Genomic DNA, 14,072 nt, shown 5'->3' with positions numbered 1-14,072 from the left:
TCATTCTTCAATGCAAACCTGCATGCTTCTTGGTTTTTATTTGCATGAGCAAACCTTTGTGGGACAGACAGATGTAAAGCGGCATCTCCATCGGTCGGTTTTCCTTTCCGCTTCACGGGTTTCCTCCTCAGAGCAGGGATGCAAAACACAGGACTTGCCCAGGGCTCTTGAGCTGCTGGGCAAACATCTCGGAGCAGCAGGGAGAGGTCCACGTCAGGTCTGGAGCCATTGGCTCCAGCAAAGCCAGCTGGTGTTCCATGCTCACTCTGCCTGAGCTCACTCTGCCTTTCATTCCCAAAGTGAAAGGCAGTGGTGGATCAAGCCCAGAGATTGTAAATGACTTGTCAAAAGACATGCAGCAAATCATCTGTCGCTGTCCCGGTGGGACACAAGGGTCTGGCAAGCAGCACCCAGCTCCTTGCCCCTGGAAAGCTGTCTCACCTGGCCCCTTCTCATTCTTTCCCCGTTTTGAGGGAGCTCTCAGTCTTGTTTCTCTTTACAGATTTATCTGGGATTTATCTGGGACAAATCCTAACATTCCACCACCAAGGCCAAGTCAGTTTGGGTTTAAAGGCAACCATGGGCGAAACCGGGCATGTAGGGAGCAGCTCGAGACGCTGGAGGCAAGGAGGCTGGCTGGAGACGGCAGCGTGTGTGTGTGTGTTTTCCTTACAGCTCTTTTGAACAGGTTCCCCCCTCTCTGCTCCAACACGCAGAAGCACTCCCCATTGTGTTCCCAAAAACGCGCCTTTTACAAAGGCGTTGGGCTCCGATGGCCTCACCGTGCGTAACCCAGGAGTAGCTCCAAGAGGAGATCGCATTTTTCTTTCTTGAATTTCCCGGGTTTGGTGCATTCTCGGCGCTGCCTCAGCTCCCTCCGGCCCTTCTCCCGGCGCTGGAGCTCAGCCCGAGGGGGATTTCAGCCCGAGGGCTCGCTGGTGACCCCGTCACAGTTTCAAAGGCATTGCCCTCGGCACGGCTCTCCCTGCGTGAGCACCCCGGTTAGGAAAGCCTGAGCGTGGCTTTCAGAGTGAATGTGCAGGATGTGAAAGTCCAGATTTAGACCCTGTGGCGGCAGAAGACAAGAGCAATGTGTTGGGTAACACGCTTGTAACATTCATCCTGGAATAAAAGATACTGGAAATGAATGAAAGAAGTTCTGAATTTTGAAAACTTCGTGTTGATTTGAGCTGGTTTCTACCTACCCGTGCAGTGGTGAGCTGTTGTCACTGGGTATGGATTTTTCTTGCAGGACACTGTAGTGTTTATTTAAGTAGTCAAGGGCATTTCTGCCTTGCTCTTAGTAATTCCCAGCCTCGCTTGCAGGGACAGGACTGTGCAGGACCTTCCTTGCTCATGGAGCTTGACGACTTCTGAGCCTTCTCCCTCCTTGTGTCTTGCAGTCCAACAAAGTTCCTGTCGTGCAGCCATCCCACGGAGTCCACCCGCTCACCCCGCTCATCCCTTACAGCAACGACCATTTCAGCCACGGCTCCCACTCACCCCACTTGCCCGCTGACATCAACCAGAAACAAGGTAATGGCACTGCTGGAGACCCGCACGGTGGGAGGGGGACAGCACCAGAGACCGCTGAGGTCAAGTCTGTCACTTTACTGGTCCCAGATCAATGGGAAAAGCCAAGAGCTTTGGTCATCTGGGGCATTAGAAGTTTATTTAGCATTTTGGCAATGCTTTGTAGTCCTGGTCAAGAGGAGTTTGATAGGAAAAATGCCAACACTGCTGATCAAGCACTCTTAATTCTCTGTGCACCTGTCCTGTAGCTTGAGATGAGACCAGAGCCTGCGAGATGATGCAAGAGTCAACCAGAAAATGAAAAGTAATCTTTCCTTTGACTCATACCCAAACTGTTGTCAGGTTGTCATTTTGAGAAAAGAAATGCTTGAAACAGGAAATATTTTGACTAAATAGGATCAGTGTCTGATAGCTGACTGGATTGTTATATGTGTGTGTCCGTAGCCACACGTTGTGTGGTTGTCACACGGTTTGGTTCTTTGGATTCCTGTGAGAGTCCAGGACACGTCAATTAGCTCGTGGCGCTACAGAGGAAAGTACAGTACATAGAGGTTAAACCCTGAACTGTGAAATATAGGTATGTGTATAGGACTTCACCCCAGCCCATCATTTTTGTGGGTTACGGGCGAGCTGAGTGTAATAACAGATTCTCAACCTTACGTTGAGGAGCTTCCAGCATCTCTTCAGATTACCCAGTGCACCACCCTGGGCGCGATTTCATGTTCACGTCGTTTCTGGAAGGACAGGGTATTGAGGATGCTCATGGCTGGAGGGTGTGCGGAGTTATCCCTGGTCTGAACCCGGAGCCTGCATTCGGGGCTCATCAGGGATGATGCTGATGGGGAGGATTTAGGTCCGGTGTGAGAGACACCCAGGCACATCCTGGTTTTCTTCCAGCCAGCACATTGCTTGGGAGACACCAGAGCATAATGAACTCGGCAGAAAAATATGAAGGGTTAACAAAACAAACCCATTAAAAGCTCAGCTAATGGCAGATTTCCGAATCTCGCGAGGAAACGTGCCGATCTCTAAACCTCCCGGGAAGGCGACCCGATGCACCTTCCTTCACGCTGCCTTTGCAGATGCCTTGCAGAGCACAAAAGCCCCTCACTGTGAGCTACCTCCAGGGACTCCGCATTAGTCTGGAAAGCCTTAGGCAGCATGGGAGCAGCTCACCCAAGGGGATGAGCTGATTATATCCCTCCGTGGAGGCTCCAATTGGTACTGGAGTCGTCCCTAAGCCTTCACTCAGCAATGGGTCAGTAATTCTGGGAAGCTGTCCTCTGGCTTTCCCCTTTCCCATTTAGCCTGTACATTTACATTGGAGGAGGGTTTGGGGATGGGGGAGGGTTCAGTCCCCTGCAGAGACTTCCCAGATCCTATTTGTTTAAAGGTTCAGATCGTCATCCTTAGCTGGGACCTGCTTCATGGTGCTGCTGTGATCAGCTCTGCGTGCCCCATCCCTGCGCTGCTGGGGCGAGGGTTTCCTTCCCCGTTCGCTCTGGATGTGTCCCATCTCGCTGAAATATCTCCCATTATCAGCTAGTGTAAGCGCCTGAGAGTCACCGTCATCCTCATTCTCACAGCACCCTTTAAAGTGCTTCACAGTAGCCCAAGGACACACAGACAAGGAAATACAAGCAGGATCTTCTGAGTCAGTGGCTGCTGCCCCAACCACTGGGCCAGCGAGAATAACTTGTGCTCTGGCTTACGCAACGTGTTTTGGCGGGGGGCGGGGGTCCAGCTCTCAGGAAATCCTGGGAGCTGCCCAATGCGGATGCTGGTTTTGTTTGCCCCTCAGTGGGCTGCAGCATCCCACTTGAGCACAGCTGTAGGTAAATCTCATGCTCACTTAGGTATTCCCTTCCGTTCAGTTATATATTTATTTTAGCTAACTCCTAAGAAGATGTTTGGAATCTGTTGGTATCATTCCTAATTACTAATTTATCATTAACACACCTGGGAGAATAATCCAGCCTTCTGAGTTTGTGAACTCCTTGCACCTCATGACCAATTTGCTCAATGGATTTAATGCCCAGAAAAGCTGCTGGACAATCTCCGTACATGACTTTTGGTCCGAGGCTCGTTAGCAGTCAGTATTACACCATGCCCCAGCTCCCGTCCACTTTTCCAGTCTGGGAGTGAGCTGGAGGCTGTTTTGCCAGCAGCACGGTGGTTGTCTGAGTCCCACCCGCAGCCCCGGGCTCTGCCGGCTGTTTTCATGTCCCGATAGAAACTGCGAGGTGCTGTCTCCTCTGGCCATGCCACCCGTGCCAGCGGCTTTGAAGATCACGCAGGGATTTCCCGTGCTCAGGGTGAATTCCCAGCTGGCACCATACCCACCTCCGCTGTTCCTTGGCACCCACTGAGCCCACGAAACGATTGCTTTGAGCGGGGACTCCAGTTGTTTAAAATCGAGATAGACGCTGCTGGAACATCCCCTCCTGGGGGGTCCCAGGGAGGATTGATGGGAAGGGGGTGTAGGAATGGCACTGGCTGTTGGTTGTGTCCCTGAACTCTCTGGGAAGGGCAGAGGGATGTCCAGAATCCATCAGATCCTTACCAAAGCAAGATTTGCTTGTCCTCAGGGTAGCACAGAGCACGGATGATGCCTGTGCCGGAGTGAGCTGCCTCCCCCACCCCATTACACGAGTGTTTGTGATTCTGCAGCAACGTGGGGGACCCACCACATCCCTGCAGAGAGGACCACGGCAATAAAAAGGGCAAATAATGTCCTGCTGCTTGCAGACAGCTCTTTCACACATATTCCCTGTTGCCCATAAGCACCCGTCGATGGAGCAGCCAGGGGGGTTGGGAGCATGCCGCGTCAGCTGGCAAGCGTGATGCTGGGTCCAACTCTTCTCCTTCTCCCTTCTCCCAGGAGTGCACCGTCCTTCCCAGACCTCAGACATCCCGGGTTTCTACCCTCTCCCTCCCGGTGGAGTCGGACAGATCACGCCGTCGATGGGATGGTGAGTGTGGAGGGCTCAGTCCCGTGCGGGCTCACCCGGCCACTCCGTACAGCGAGCACACCACGGGCAGCTCTTCTCTGTCACCTCCACAGTGCTTTCGCCCCGGCATCATCCCTTCTGCGTGCTGTGTGATGGGGAGGAGGGGCTAGCCCTGGTTTAGAGACAGGAAACAGATCCACGGAGAGGCTGAAGGCTTCATCCCAGCTGCAGCATCCTTGGAGCGGGGTTACAACCTGCCCCATTCCAAACCGCCTCCTGCCTTGTATCTAGCTGCGTGTGCGGATTAGGAAACCCAGAGAAAGCTTCCTACCCACCTTTCCTAATCACAACAACAGCCTCTCCCTCATTGGGGTTTCTCCCTCATTGGGGTTTTCCGTACAAACAGTGCTTTCCCTGAGCATGCTGCTGGTGTGGGGTAATTCAGTGGGACGCTCCATCCGCTGGGCCATGCTGCCTCTTGGGATCTGATAAGCAGGGAAAAAATACACTGTGGCAAAGACCTGTCCCAGCAAACGACCCCGGTACCTGCAGCCTGGCCATGGCACAGCCAGCTCAGCATCACCCACTGCCCCGAGGGGACGGGGAAGGAGGAACTGTAGGCTGGAGCACTCCCAAAATGTCCTGTCTGCATGGGCCAGGCCTTAGGAGCAGCCCGTGAAGTGTAGCCCATTGGGAAACCTGCCCCCGGGACATGAGTTAAAAATACACTGATGTGTGCTCTGTGGTCACACGGATTTTGTCACCGGCATTGGAGGGAGCAGGTCTGGTGGGCGGTGCCAGGTGGGCATCGTCACTCCTCTGGTGTATTTTTAATCCCCATCATGATGCAGGGACCTTGCAGAGGATCACAAGGAAGTCGGTGGCTGCAGGCAGCAGGTCAGGATGGCCAGGACAGAGGGGAAAAGGTGGGGAGGGCAATTGCAGGGGCAGGCGGCCAGATCCACCCCGCTGCCAGCTGTTAAATCCCAGCAAAGCCCAGCAGAGACCTCTGGGTACAAGCAGGTATTGCAAAATGGGAGAGACAAAGCATAAAACACAAAGTAAAATGTTAGATTTTTGGTTTGTTTTGTTGATGAATTTCATGTTCCAGATATTTAACCACAAGGAAACAGGGGCTGAGGCCTTTGATACAGAGTTTGGCTTCAAAGTGATTACATTTTGCCTTCTCGGCTAAATCTGCTGCTCTTGGGCGATGATTTAACTCCTCATATGATGTGATTCACCCTCAGGAAAAACAAGTACTGGGGTGACTGTGCTGTAACACAAAAGAAATAGTTGGGGGTGAGAAAGGAGCCTGTTTGCCAAGTGCAAGGTCCACTCTGAGGGGGTGGGATGCTGGTAGGGGCGGCCCTGGGCACATGGAGGGTGAGAAGTCTGGTTGGCACAGGTTTTGTCGGGCGGTTGTTGGTGGAGGGAGTTTGCGTCGCTGTGAGCTGCTCCAGCATCCGCAGGGTTTGGCATCCTCAAGCAACCTCATCAGACACGCTCATTAGTGACTAATAGAGCAGATACGGTAAAGCAACGTGAAAGAGCGGAGAGCAGCACCTCGGAGCTGTGGTAGAGCCTTTACTCATCCTTTTGCCTGCCCAAAATTCAGGGTAAGAGCCCAGAAAACGCTCCCAGTGTGTGTGGGTGCAGAAGCGCCAAAGCACGGCAGCGTGGAGCCCCATGCAGGAGGCAGTGGGCAGCAGGGGCCGCATGCTGGGGATGCTCACACCAGGGATGCTCACGCCAGGGATGCTATGTGCAGGAAGCAGCTTTTCCTCCGCAAGCCGACACGCCAGAGCTGGGCAGACGGGCTTTGTTCTCACCTAGCGCTTCATCAGGAGGAGCTGCCATCACTCTGTCTGTAATTAGCTGGGATGACAGTCGGGTAAAAGCCTCAGAGAGTCCAGTTGAGTGAGTTTGGCTGGCTGGAGCCAGCTGGGAGCCTGCGAGCTGTATCGCTCACCTGCTGCCTGGGCCGAGCGGCAGCAGCACCACAGTAGCCCCTCCACTTCCGTCCCAGGCCTTTTTTCCAAGAAGCCCTCCCATCACCGGGTGATGCGGGCTGTAATCATAGAGTCACGGCATGGTTTGTGTTGGAAGGGACCTTAAAGATCTAGTTCCACCCCGCTGCCATGGGCAAGGTATTCACACATTTCCAACCATCAGGGACTGATACCGCATTAATTTTCACATCAGAATCACTTTGGATGGAGCCACGAGCGCCCGGCTCCTTCTCTATCCCAGCACCTCAGCCTCTGCAGTAACGTGTGTCGCTTCTGGATTAGCTCCGAGTGTTTTCTCGGCCCTGGGGCAGCTGCGTTCAACTTCAAAGGTTGTTTCGGTTTCCCGATGCGTGGTAGCGCTTGGCCGTTTGTTGGTGTGTTTATGCCCGCCGACATCTAAGGGGTGGGAGAAGGCTGCTGCCTGGCAGGGTGTAAACAGAGCCCCGCCGCCTCGCCTGCCTTTCCTACAGACAGATCCTGCCGATTTCAGTCAAGCCGAGACACAGCAGCGACGGGGCCTGTGCTTAATGATAATGGGCTTTTTTTGCTTATTAAAGCTGAAGATCGCTGCTCTTAGGCACAGCTCGGTGCAGCCTGGCGCGGGGAGCAAGAGCATCTGCATGGGTTGAAGCATCCCCGCATCCTCTCTCTCGGTTTCTGTGGGCAGTTTGTAGGCTGGGAGCATCTGTGGGCAGGTTTGGAGAACAAGCCAAGGTATTTTTGAGCTATCTCCATATGAAAACAGGAGGGTTCCCTGCTGGGAACAAGGAGGAACTTCCTGGATAGCTTTTTTACTATCTCAAAAATAATTTCCAGCTCCAGGTCTGGTATATGCCTCATCCCCAGTGTGAAACAACTTCGAAAGAAACATAGGACTGAGCTTTTGGCTTGTTTAAAAATGACGGGAATCCTTGTAGGGATGTGCTGGGGAAACCAGAGCATTTCTGGAGCATGCGCAAGGTGCTTTCTCCCTTTCCCCGTGACCACACAGCGGTCTGCATCGCACAGAGAGAGGCTCAGACCAGGCTTTCGTTTTTTGGTCAAACTGTGCTCTTAAGCAGCTTCTTCCATGCAATAGCAACGCCTCCTGATTTTTCAGCACACCTCCGCATTTTGTGTTTTAACAGGATAAACTCAAAGCTGTGTACTCAACGCCGGGAACGGGGGTGGGGTCAGAGTTTGATCCAGCTTTTGCAGGGAGGCCCAGCTTCCCCCAAAACAAATTCCAAGTCCTGCATTACCCCTTGAGCCCAGGGGACATCCCGAGCATCCTACCAGGCAGAGCTCCTGCGGCATCGGTGCTCCGAGTCCCCTTAGCCAAGGGTATCTTTAGGAAACACCACGTAGCTGTGGATACTTTATAGACTCTTTCTTCCCGATCCCAGGCAGAGCCAGTCTGTCTATCCGCTCCCGTCATGTGGATTTAGACAGCCGTATTCGTCAGCGCTTTCTGCTGGGCCTTCTTTCTCCAGGTGAGTATGAGCTGTGTGAGACAGGGCAGCAGCTCGGCTGGTCTCGCCGCTTGCAGTGTGTGCGGTAGGAGCTTGCAGCAGAGCACGGCCGCCCCGGGACGGCGACGCACCTTCCCCGGGCAGCCATGGGAAGGGCAGGAGCTTCTAGACTGTGTCTGGTCCAAAGGGAGGTCAGGGGAATATCAAGCATCCCGGGACGATGCGTAACAATTGGGTTTTAATCAGCAGAAGTCAAAATAAAGCCAGAAATCCCTGCCTTCAGCTCAATTTTGGGAGAAGGGTGTGAAATCCATAACTCGGGATTTTGCTCCTTATTACTAATCCTAACCCTGAATATATCCCTGCTGCCACCGCTGCTGAGTTTTGTTCTGCAGAGCGCGATCCCTGTTATTTGGTCTCAGCCTTAGCAGCAGGACAGGCAGTTATTTGCTGTCCTCCCATCGGTACAGCTCAGCCCTCTGAAAAGTAAGTGCAGCTCCAGCCCCCCCGTCCCATCATCACGGGCACGGACCCTGGGCATGGGGAGGGCTCAGCAGGAGCCGGCCCTGCTTCCCCCACAGCACAGCCTCATACCATTCCTACTGCAGGTAGATGGTCAACCAGGACCGAATTTTGCCCTCTGTAAATCTACCCAGACACCCCGTGAAGTCCCAGTGAGCAAAATACATCCCCTGTGGATGGAAAACCCAGAGCCCAGCCCCTCTGGGTGTGCTGAGGGGGCAAAGCCCCCGTGGCTTCAGCAAGGATGGCAGCAGCGCGGGGATGCCTGTGCACGCTGCGCGTGCCCACGCACCAGCTTTCGCTTCTTTGTCCTGAAAAACCGTTAGTGGAGGATTCCCACAGGAAAACCAAACCCTTACCCATGCAAAAAAACTTGATCCATGCAAAACTCTCCATCCATGCAGCCCTCCATCCGTGCAAAGCCTTATCCCTGCAGCGGAGGCAAGGGAGCACTGACAGCCCTCCCTGCTCCCTCAGGCATCGCTTTGCCCAGCCTCGGAGGTGAAGGCTAGAGAGGAGCTAACGGTTCCCTAGGGAGGCCCAGCAGCCTCCCTGCGCCAGCGCAGGAGCTCCTGCTCGCAGGATTTTTGGGGCAGATTTTGCAGCGCTGCTGCAGCCGAGAAAGTACACCTGGTGAGATAAGGATCAGACTCTGCTGGTGGATTAAATTAAACAGCTTTTCTTTTCGTGCCAGCATATCTAATGAACAGTTCATCTCCCATGGGCAATTCTGCCATCTCAGGCTGCAGCCATAAAGTGGCAAGCTTGGCAAAGCTGACGGCGCTGGCTTTACCCTCTCAAGCTTGAGAGAGAGCTAGCGAAGCTTGAAAGGCAGCGAGACCTCTCGTGATCTCAGTCCTGCGCGGGTGGAGAGCGTTGCTCAGGCAAGGGGCACCTCCTAGAGTTGCAGTTTGGTTCATGTTGGGGCTCAGGCTGTTTCTGTTAAAAGAAAGGTGTGGGGTGGTCCTACCCTCACCCATCCAAACCCCGCGTTGAGTTTGTTGTTCCTTTCTGCCATGATAATAAGAGACTGCAGCAACAGAGACCTGAGTGGCTGAACCCGCTGGTTGGAAGCACCCTGGATCTCGGTCAGGATGGTTTCCTCGCCGCGGTGAGGCACCCGGAGCCTTGCCACCGCCTGCCTGTGGCTTGGCCGGCCGTGCCCACTGCTGCCAGGAGTGGTGGGCACCGTCTGCCCTGTGCCAGCCCAGCAACACCCACCGGTTTGCTTTCCATGTCCTCCGCTTACCGTCTGCTTCTGCCACGTCCGAGTGTCATCTTGTGAGACGCACCGCTCCGGCTGCCCGAGCGCCCCGAGCATCCCTGGCGCAGCTCTCCCGGCAAGGCTCATCCGCTCTCTGTTGCAGGTTCACTCACCCGCTGATGCTGGGCTCTGGCATGCACACCACCGGCATCCCGCACCCCGCCATCGTGCCCCACTCCGGCAAGCAAGAGATGGAGCACTACGACCGAAACATGTGAGTTGGGAGTGCCGGCCTCCTTAGAGCCTCCATGCCCCTTTCAGTTACGCGTGTGCGGGGGGCGGAGGGATGGACACCGAGCTCTGCCTGCATCGGGCAGCAGCAGTGTGCGTCCCAGGCGCGAATCTCTGGCCCCGCACCTGCTCGTGCCATCGGGTGGGTTTGGCATCGAGTCTTCTGCCAAGCTCAGATGGGCAGGCTGGGGGGTCAGTGATGCTGACAGCATCTCTTGTGGTCCCCTCAAGGAAACCTCAGCCAGAACCAAAGAGAGAGAAGGAAGCCAAGAAGCCCACTATCAAGAAGCCCCTGAACGCTTTCATGTTGTATATGAAAGAAATGCGGGCGAAAGTCATTGCCGAGTGCACCCTGAAGGAGAGCGCCGCCATCAACCAGATCCTGGGAAGGAGGGTAAGAGCACTCGGTGCCATCAGCACAGCATCCCCGTCCCCTGCAGCTGTAGTTGGGCATGGAACAAGACTCAGGGTGCTTCTAACCCAAGTTGGATGCACCCTGGAGCGGGGCGGTTGGGGTGGGGTGGGCTGGGAGGGGACAGCAGGGCCACGTCTCACCACTGCGCTTGTCCTTGCAGTGGCACGCGCTGTCCCGGGAGGAGCAGGCCAAGTACTACGAACTGGCCCGCAAGGAACGGCAGCTCCACATGCAGCTCTACCCCGGCTGGTCTGCCAGAGACAACTATGTGAGTGGCTGCTGCGGCTCGGGCCCCCTCCCTGTGGCGTGGCCAGAAATGACCCGGGAGGGGGGCTGATAACTGGTGTTTGCCAAACCGGCACGGCTGGGGGCTCCCAGACTGAAAACAGTTCATTTCCTCTTAGCTATGTTAATCAATCACTTCAGCCTCTCCGTGTTAAACAAGGTTGCCTAAGTGTAGCAGTTCCCCAGAAGCATGGGATACACTCCGGGTCTTTTCTAGTGGCTTTCTCGGCTGTTTTGATCTTACATGCCTAACGAGCTCATTAGAGACCTGAAGCAAAGCACACGTAAGTCATCAGATAGCCATCCATCCACTCTAAAGCTCCCTCATTTCCCTCAGAGATGCTTTCTTCCCCCTGGGAGCTGCACAGCAAGCGCCCATCCAGCCCACCCTGACCCGAGCCCTCCTTCCAGGAAGTCCAGACTACAGCAAGGGCAAGAAAACACCCTTAAGCAGACCAAAACCACCCCGTAAAACCCAGAGGACAGAGATGATGCAGAAAAAGCAGAGGTTATGGGAAGCCCTCAGCCTGCAGTTCCCTGCAGCAGCACAGATATCCTGGTCTCCTTCCAAGCACAGACCAGGAGCTCAGCATCCGTATGCAGCTTTGCAGGATCAGCGTGGATGCTGCTGCCAGCCAGAGACACCCTCCGGGAAACAGGGGCAGCACCAAAGGTGCATTGGTGGGCACACATCTAGAGGATATCAACATCTGGAAGGCAGCAGCATCACTGAGAGCAAGGCATCATCCTCCTCTTCCATGGAAATCTCAATCCCATAGCATCTTTCATCTTGGCAAGGGCTGGTTCCTTGCTCCAGAAAATGGAGCGGATGGTGGGCTCCAAAGGCACATTGGTTCTCCCGGCACCGGCAAACAGCTGCTTTGGGTCTTGCGGTCGTTGCAAGAGTTGCTTTTCTCTCCGGATCTTGAGCAGGGAGGAGGAATGTAGGTCATTTCTGCAGCACATGATGCGGATATCGGGCAGGAAATACAGTTGCTCCCACACCGAAGAAAAAGCTTACCGCAGCCTGGAGCTTTCCACCTTCACTCAAACCACAAGAAGTCACACAACAAGTCACGGGTCAAAGGCACAGCCCTGCGAGCTGCTTGCCCCAAGCAGCCGGGTGTGCTCCTGCGCCACTGTGCCCTCGTTAGGGAGCTCCGTAGGAGACGAGGGGAGGTGGCGTGTGTTGCGAGTCAGTTTGGGGATACAGCTGGGGGTTGTTGTTAGTGAGGGAAGAAAACAGAAGAATGAGAGATGGGGCCACAGCTGCGAAAGCACTGAGATAAATATTATTTAGAATTTCTGGGGATTTCCTAAAACTGACCTTCCCATTTGAAATCAGGGATGCTCCTCCTGGGAATGTGTTACGGAGCAGTTTCTGTTCACGGATAAGGCTGTTGTGGTTTAACCTTGACAATCAAGTACCACGCAGCCGCTCGCTCACCTCCCCGCCTCCCTTCAGTGGAGGAGGAGAATCAGAGGAAAAGGCAAGGAAACTCATGGATTGAGATAAGAGCTATTTAATAATTGAGTATAAGTGAATATTGTAGTGATACTAGTAATATTAACGATACTACTAAGTAATTAAAATAATGGGAAATAGAACAGATGATACAGTTGCTCACCACCCACCAACTGATGCACAGCCAGCTCCCAAGTAGGGAGAGTCCGAGCGAGCCTCATGAGCGACAGCACGACAAGCCAACCCACCCACCAGCTCACTAACGAGGAAATGAGCTAATGAACAAAACAAACAGGCAAATGAGCTAACAAACAAGCTAAACAAACGGGCTATGGCCCCTGCCCACCCCGGGTCATGTACTGAGCATGACGTACTGTGGAATGAAATCCCCCTTCGGTCCGTTTGGGTCAGCTGTGTCCCCCCACGCTGCTTGTAGGGAGAAAGCTGGGAACGCAGCTGCAGCAGGCTGGAAAGGCGTTGAGTTGGTACAGGCACTCCCCAGCACCCACTAACGAGCACCTTATCAGTGCTGTGCTCAGGGCAGATCCAAAACAGCCTCATACCAGCTATTCTGAAGAATATCCACCCTGTCCTGTCTAAAACCAGCGCAAAGGCACCGCATTAGAGCGCCTGTTGGAAATGGGGAAGGTGCTAAAATGGGCCAAGTGCTTTTTAGAAACATAGGGAGGGGGAGTAAGAATACGGCAGGAGGATCAGCTGTTGATCAGACTGCATGCAGTAAATCTTGTTTAATTCTATTCATCTGGTTAGATCAATTCATTAAATTATCAATTAATTAATTAGAGTGATAATGGGTGGGATTCCCAGGTGAGACACATTGGGGTGGGCCGAGGAGGCCTGGCAGGGGTTGGCAGAGGTGCTGAGTAGCTCAGGCTGGGTTTGTTACGTTGTTTTGCACCCACCAACGTTCTCCCTTGCTCCTTCTCGCACAGACTGTGGGAGACTCGGGGTCTGTGCTGCGTCTGCAGCGTGGTCCTGGACACGGAGCAGGGGAGCAGTGTGCAGGGAAGGTGATGCAGCAGAGGCGGGGGGTGGCGGCAGGGACCAGCCGCCCTCTCCTCTGGGTTTCTGTTGCCGCTTCTGTGTATGCACGGATCTCGCACGGAGTGGTTTTGGGATGATGGTTTTGGGGTCCGACAAGAAGGCTGCGGCGACTTTTTCCAAGAGCAGGGAGTGACAGGACAAGGGGTAACGGGTTTAAACTGAAAGAGGGAGATTAAGATGGGACATCAAGAAGGAGTTCTTCCCGCAGAGGGTGGGGAGGCACTGGGACAGGTTTCCCAGAGCAGCTGTGGATGCCCCATCCCTGGAAGTGTCCAAGGCCAGGCTGGATGAGGCTTGGAGCAACTTGGTCTAGTGGAAGGTGTCCCTGCCCATGGCAGGGGGTGGGACTGGGTGGGCTCTAAGGCCCCTTCCAACCCAAACCACTCTGTGAGCCAAAATGCCTGTGGTACTAGATGCAGTGTATTGGACGTAAGGGTTATTCCGGGGAAAAAGTACATGCTCAGAACAAATATGTGCCATGTACAAGGTGCCCATTTGTGTGCAAACACAGGTTTTGGGGGTTTCTTTCCTCCTGGGATTCTTCTCAGGAGCATTGGACTGCGCAGCTGGGGAAAGGAAAGGGATGCCCACGGAGATAAAGCTGAGCAGGTCCCCTTGCAGTGATTTCCAGTTCATCTCTCTCCGAATGGGCACAGCCGGCGGCACCGTGGGCACCCCACTGTGCTCAGCCGAGGGCCTGGCCGCTCACCTGGCCGGCACCAGCCTTCCCCGGCAGCCCAGCCACGAAAACCCTGGGCAGCACACGACTAACAACCTTTCCTTTGCTTCCCCAGGGGAAAAAGAAGAGGCGAACACGGGAAAAGCAGCAAGATTCCAACTCAGGTAAATGCGGCGGTGCTGCCATGTGTGCGGCTCGG

The 14,072-nt window shown here is 54.3% G+C and overlaps 1 protein-coding gene across 1 annotated transcript in view; it reads left to right on the top strand.

The window, feature by feature from the left end:
• The window catches only part of TCF7 (transcription factor 7 (T-cell specific, HMG-box)), a gene marked incomplete at both ends in the record, with an annotated part of 67,220 nt that overhangs the window by 48,055 nt on the left and 5,093 nt on the right, over positions 1–14,072 (top strand). The window contains 6 exons of the mRNA XM_010151875.1: positions 1,404–1,536; positions 4,415–4,505; positions 9,837–9,947; positions 10,196–10,358; positions 10,540–10,647; positions 13,989–14,037. Of these exons, the coding sequence (XP_010150177.1) occupies positions 1,404–1,536; positions 4,415–4,505; positions 9,837–9,947; positions 10,196–10,358; positions 10,540–10,647; positions 13,989–14,037 (655 nt within the window). The remainder of the gene's footprint in view (positions 1–1,403; positions 1,537–4,414; positions 4,506–9,836; positions 9,948–10,195; positions 10,359–10,539; positions 10,648–13,988; positions 14,038–14,072) is intronic.

This window comes from Eurypyga helias, unplaced genomic scaffold (assembly GCF_000690775.1).
Source record: "Eurypyga helias isolate BGI_N326 unplaced genomic scaffold, ASM69077v1 scaffold17515, whole genome shotgun sequence".
Lineage (NCBI taxonomy): Eukaryota > Metazoa > Chordata > Aves > Eurypygiformes > Eurypygidae > Eurypyga > Eurypyga helias.
The sequence above is the reverse complement of the archived record's forward strand: the minus strand, read 5'-3'. Positions and strand labels throughout refer to the sequence as shown.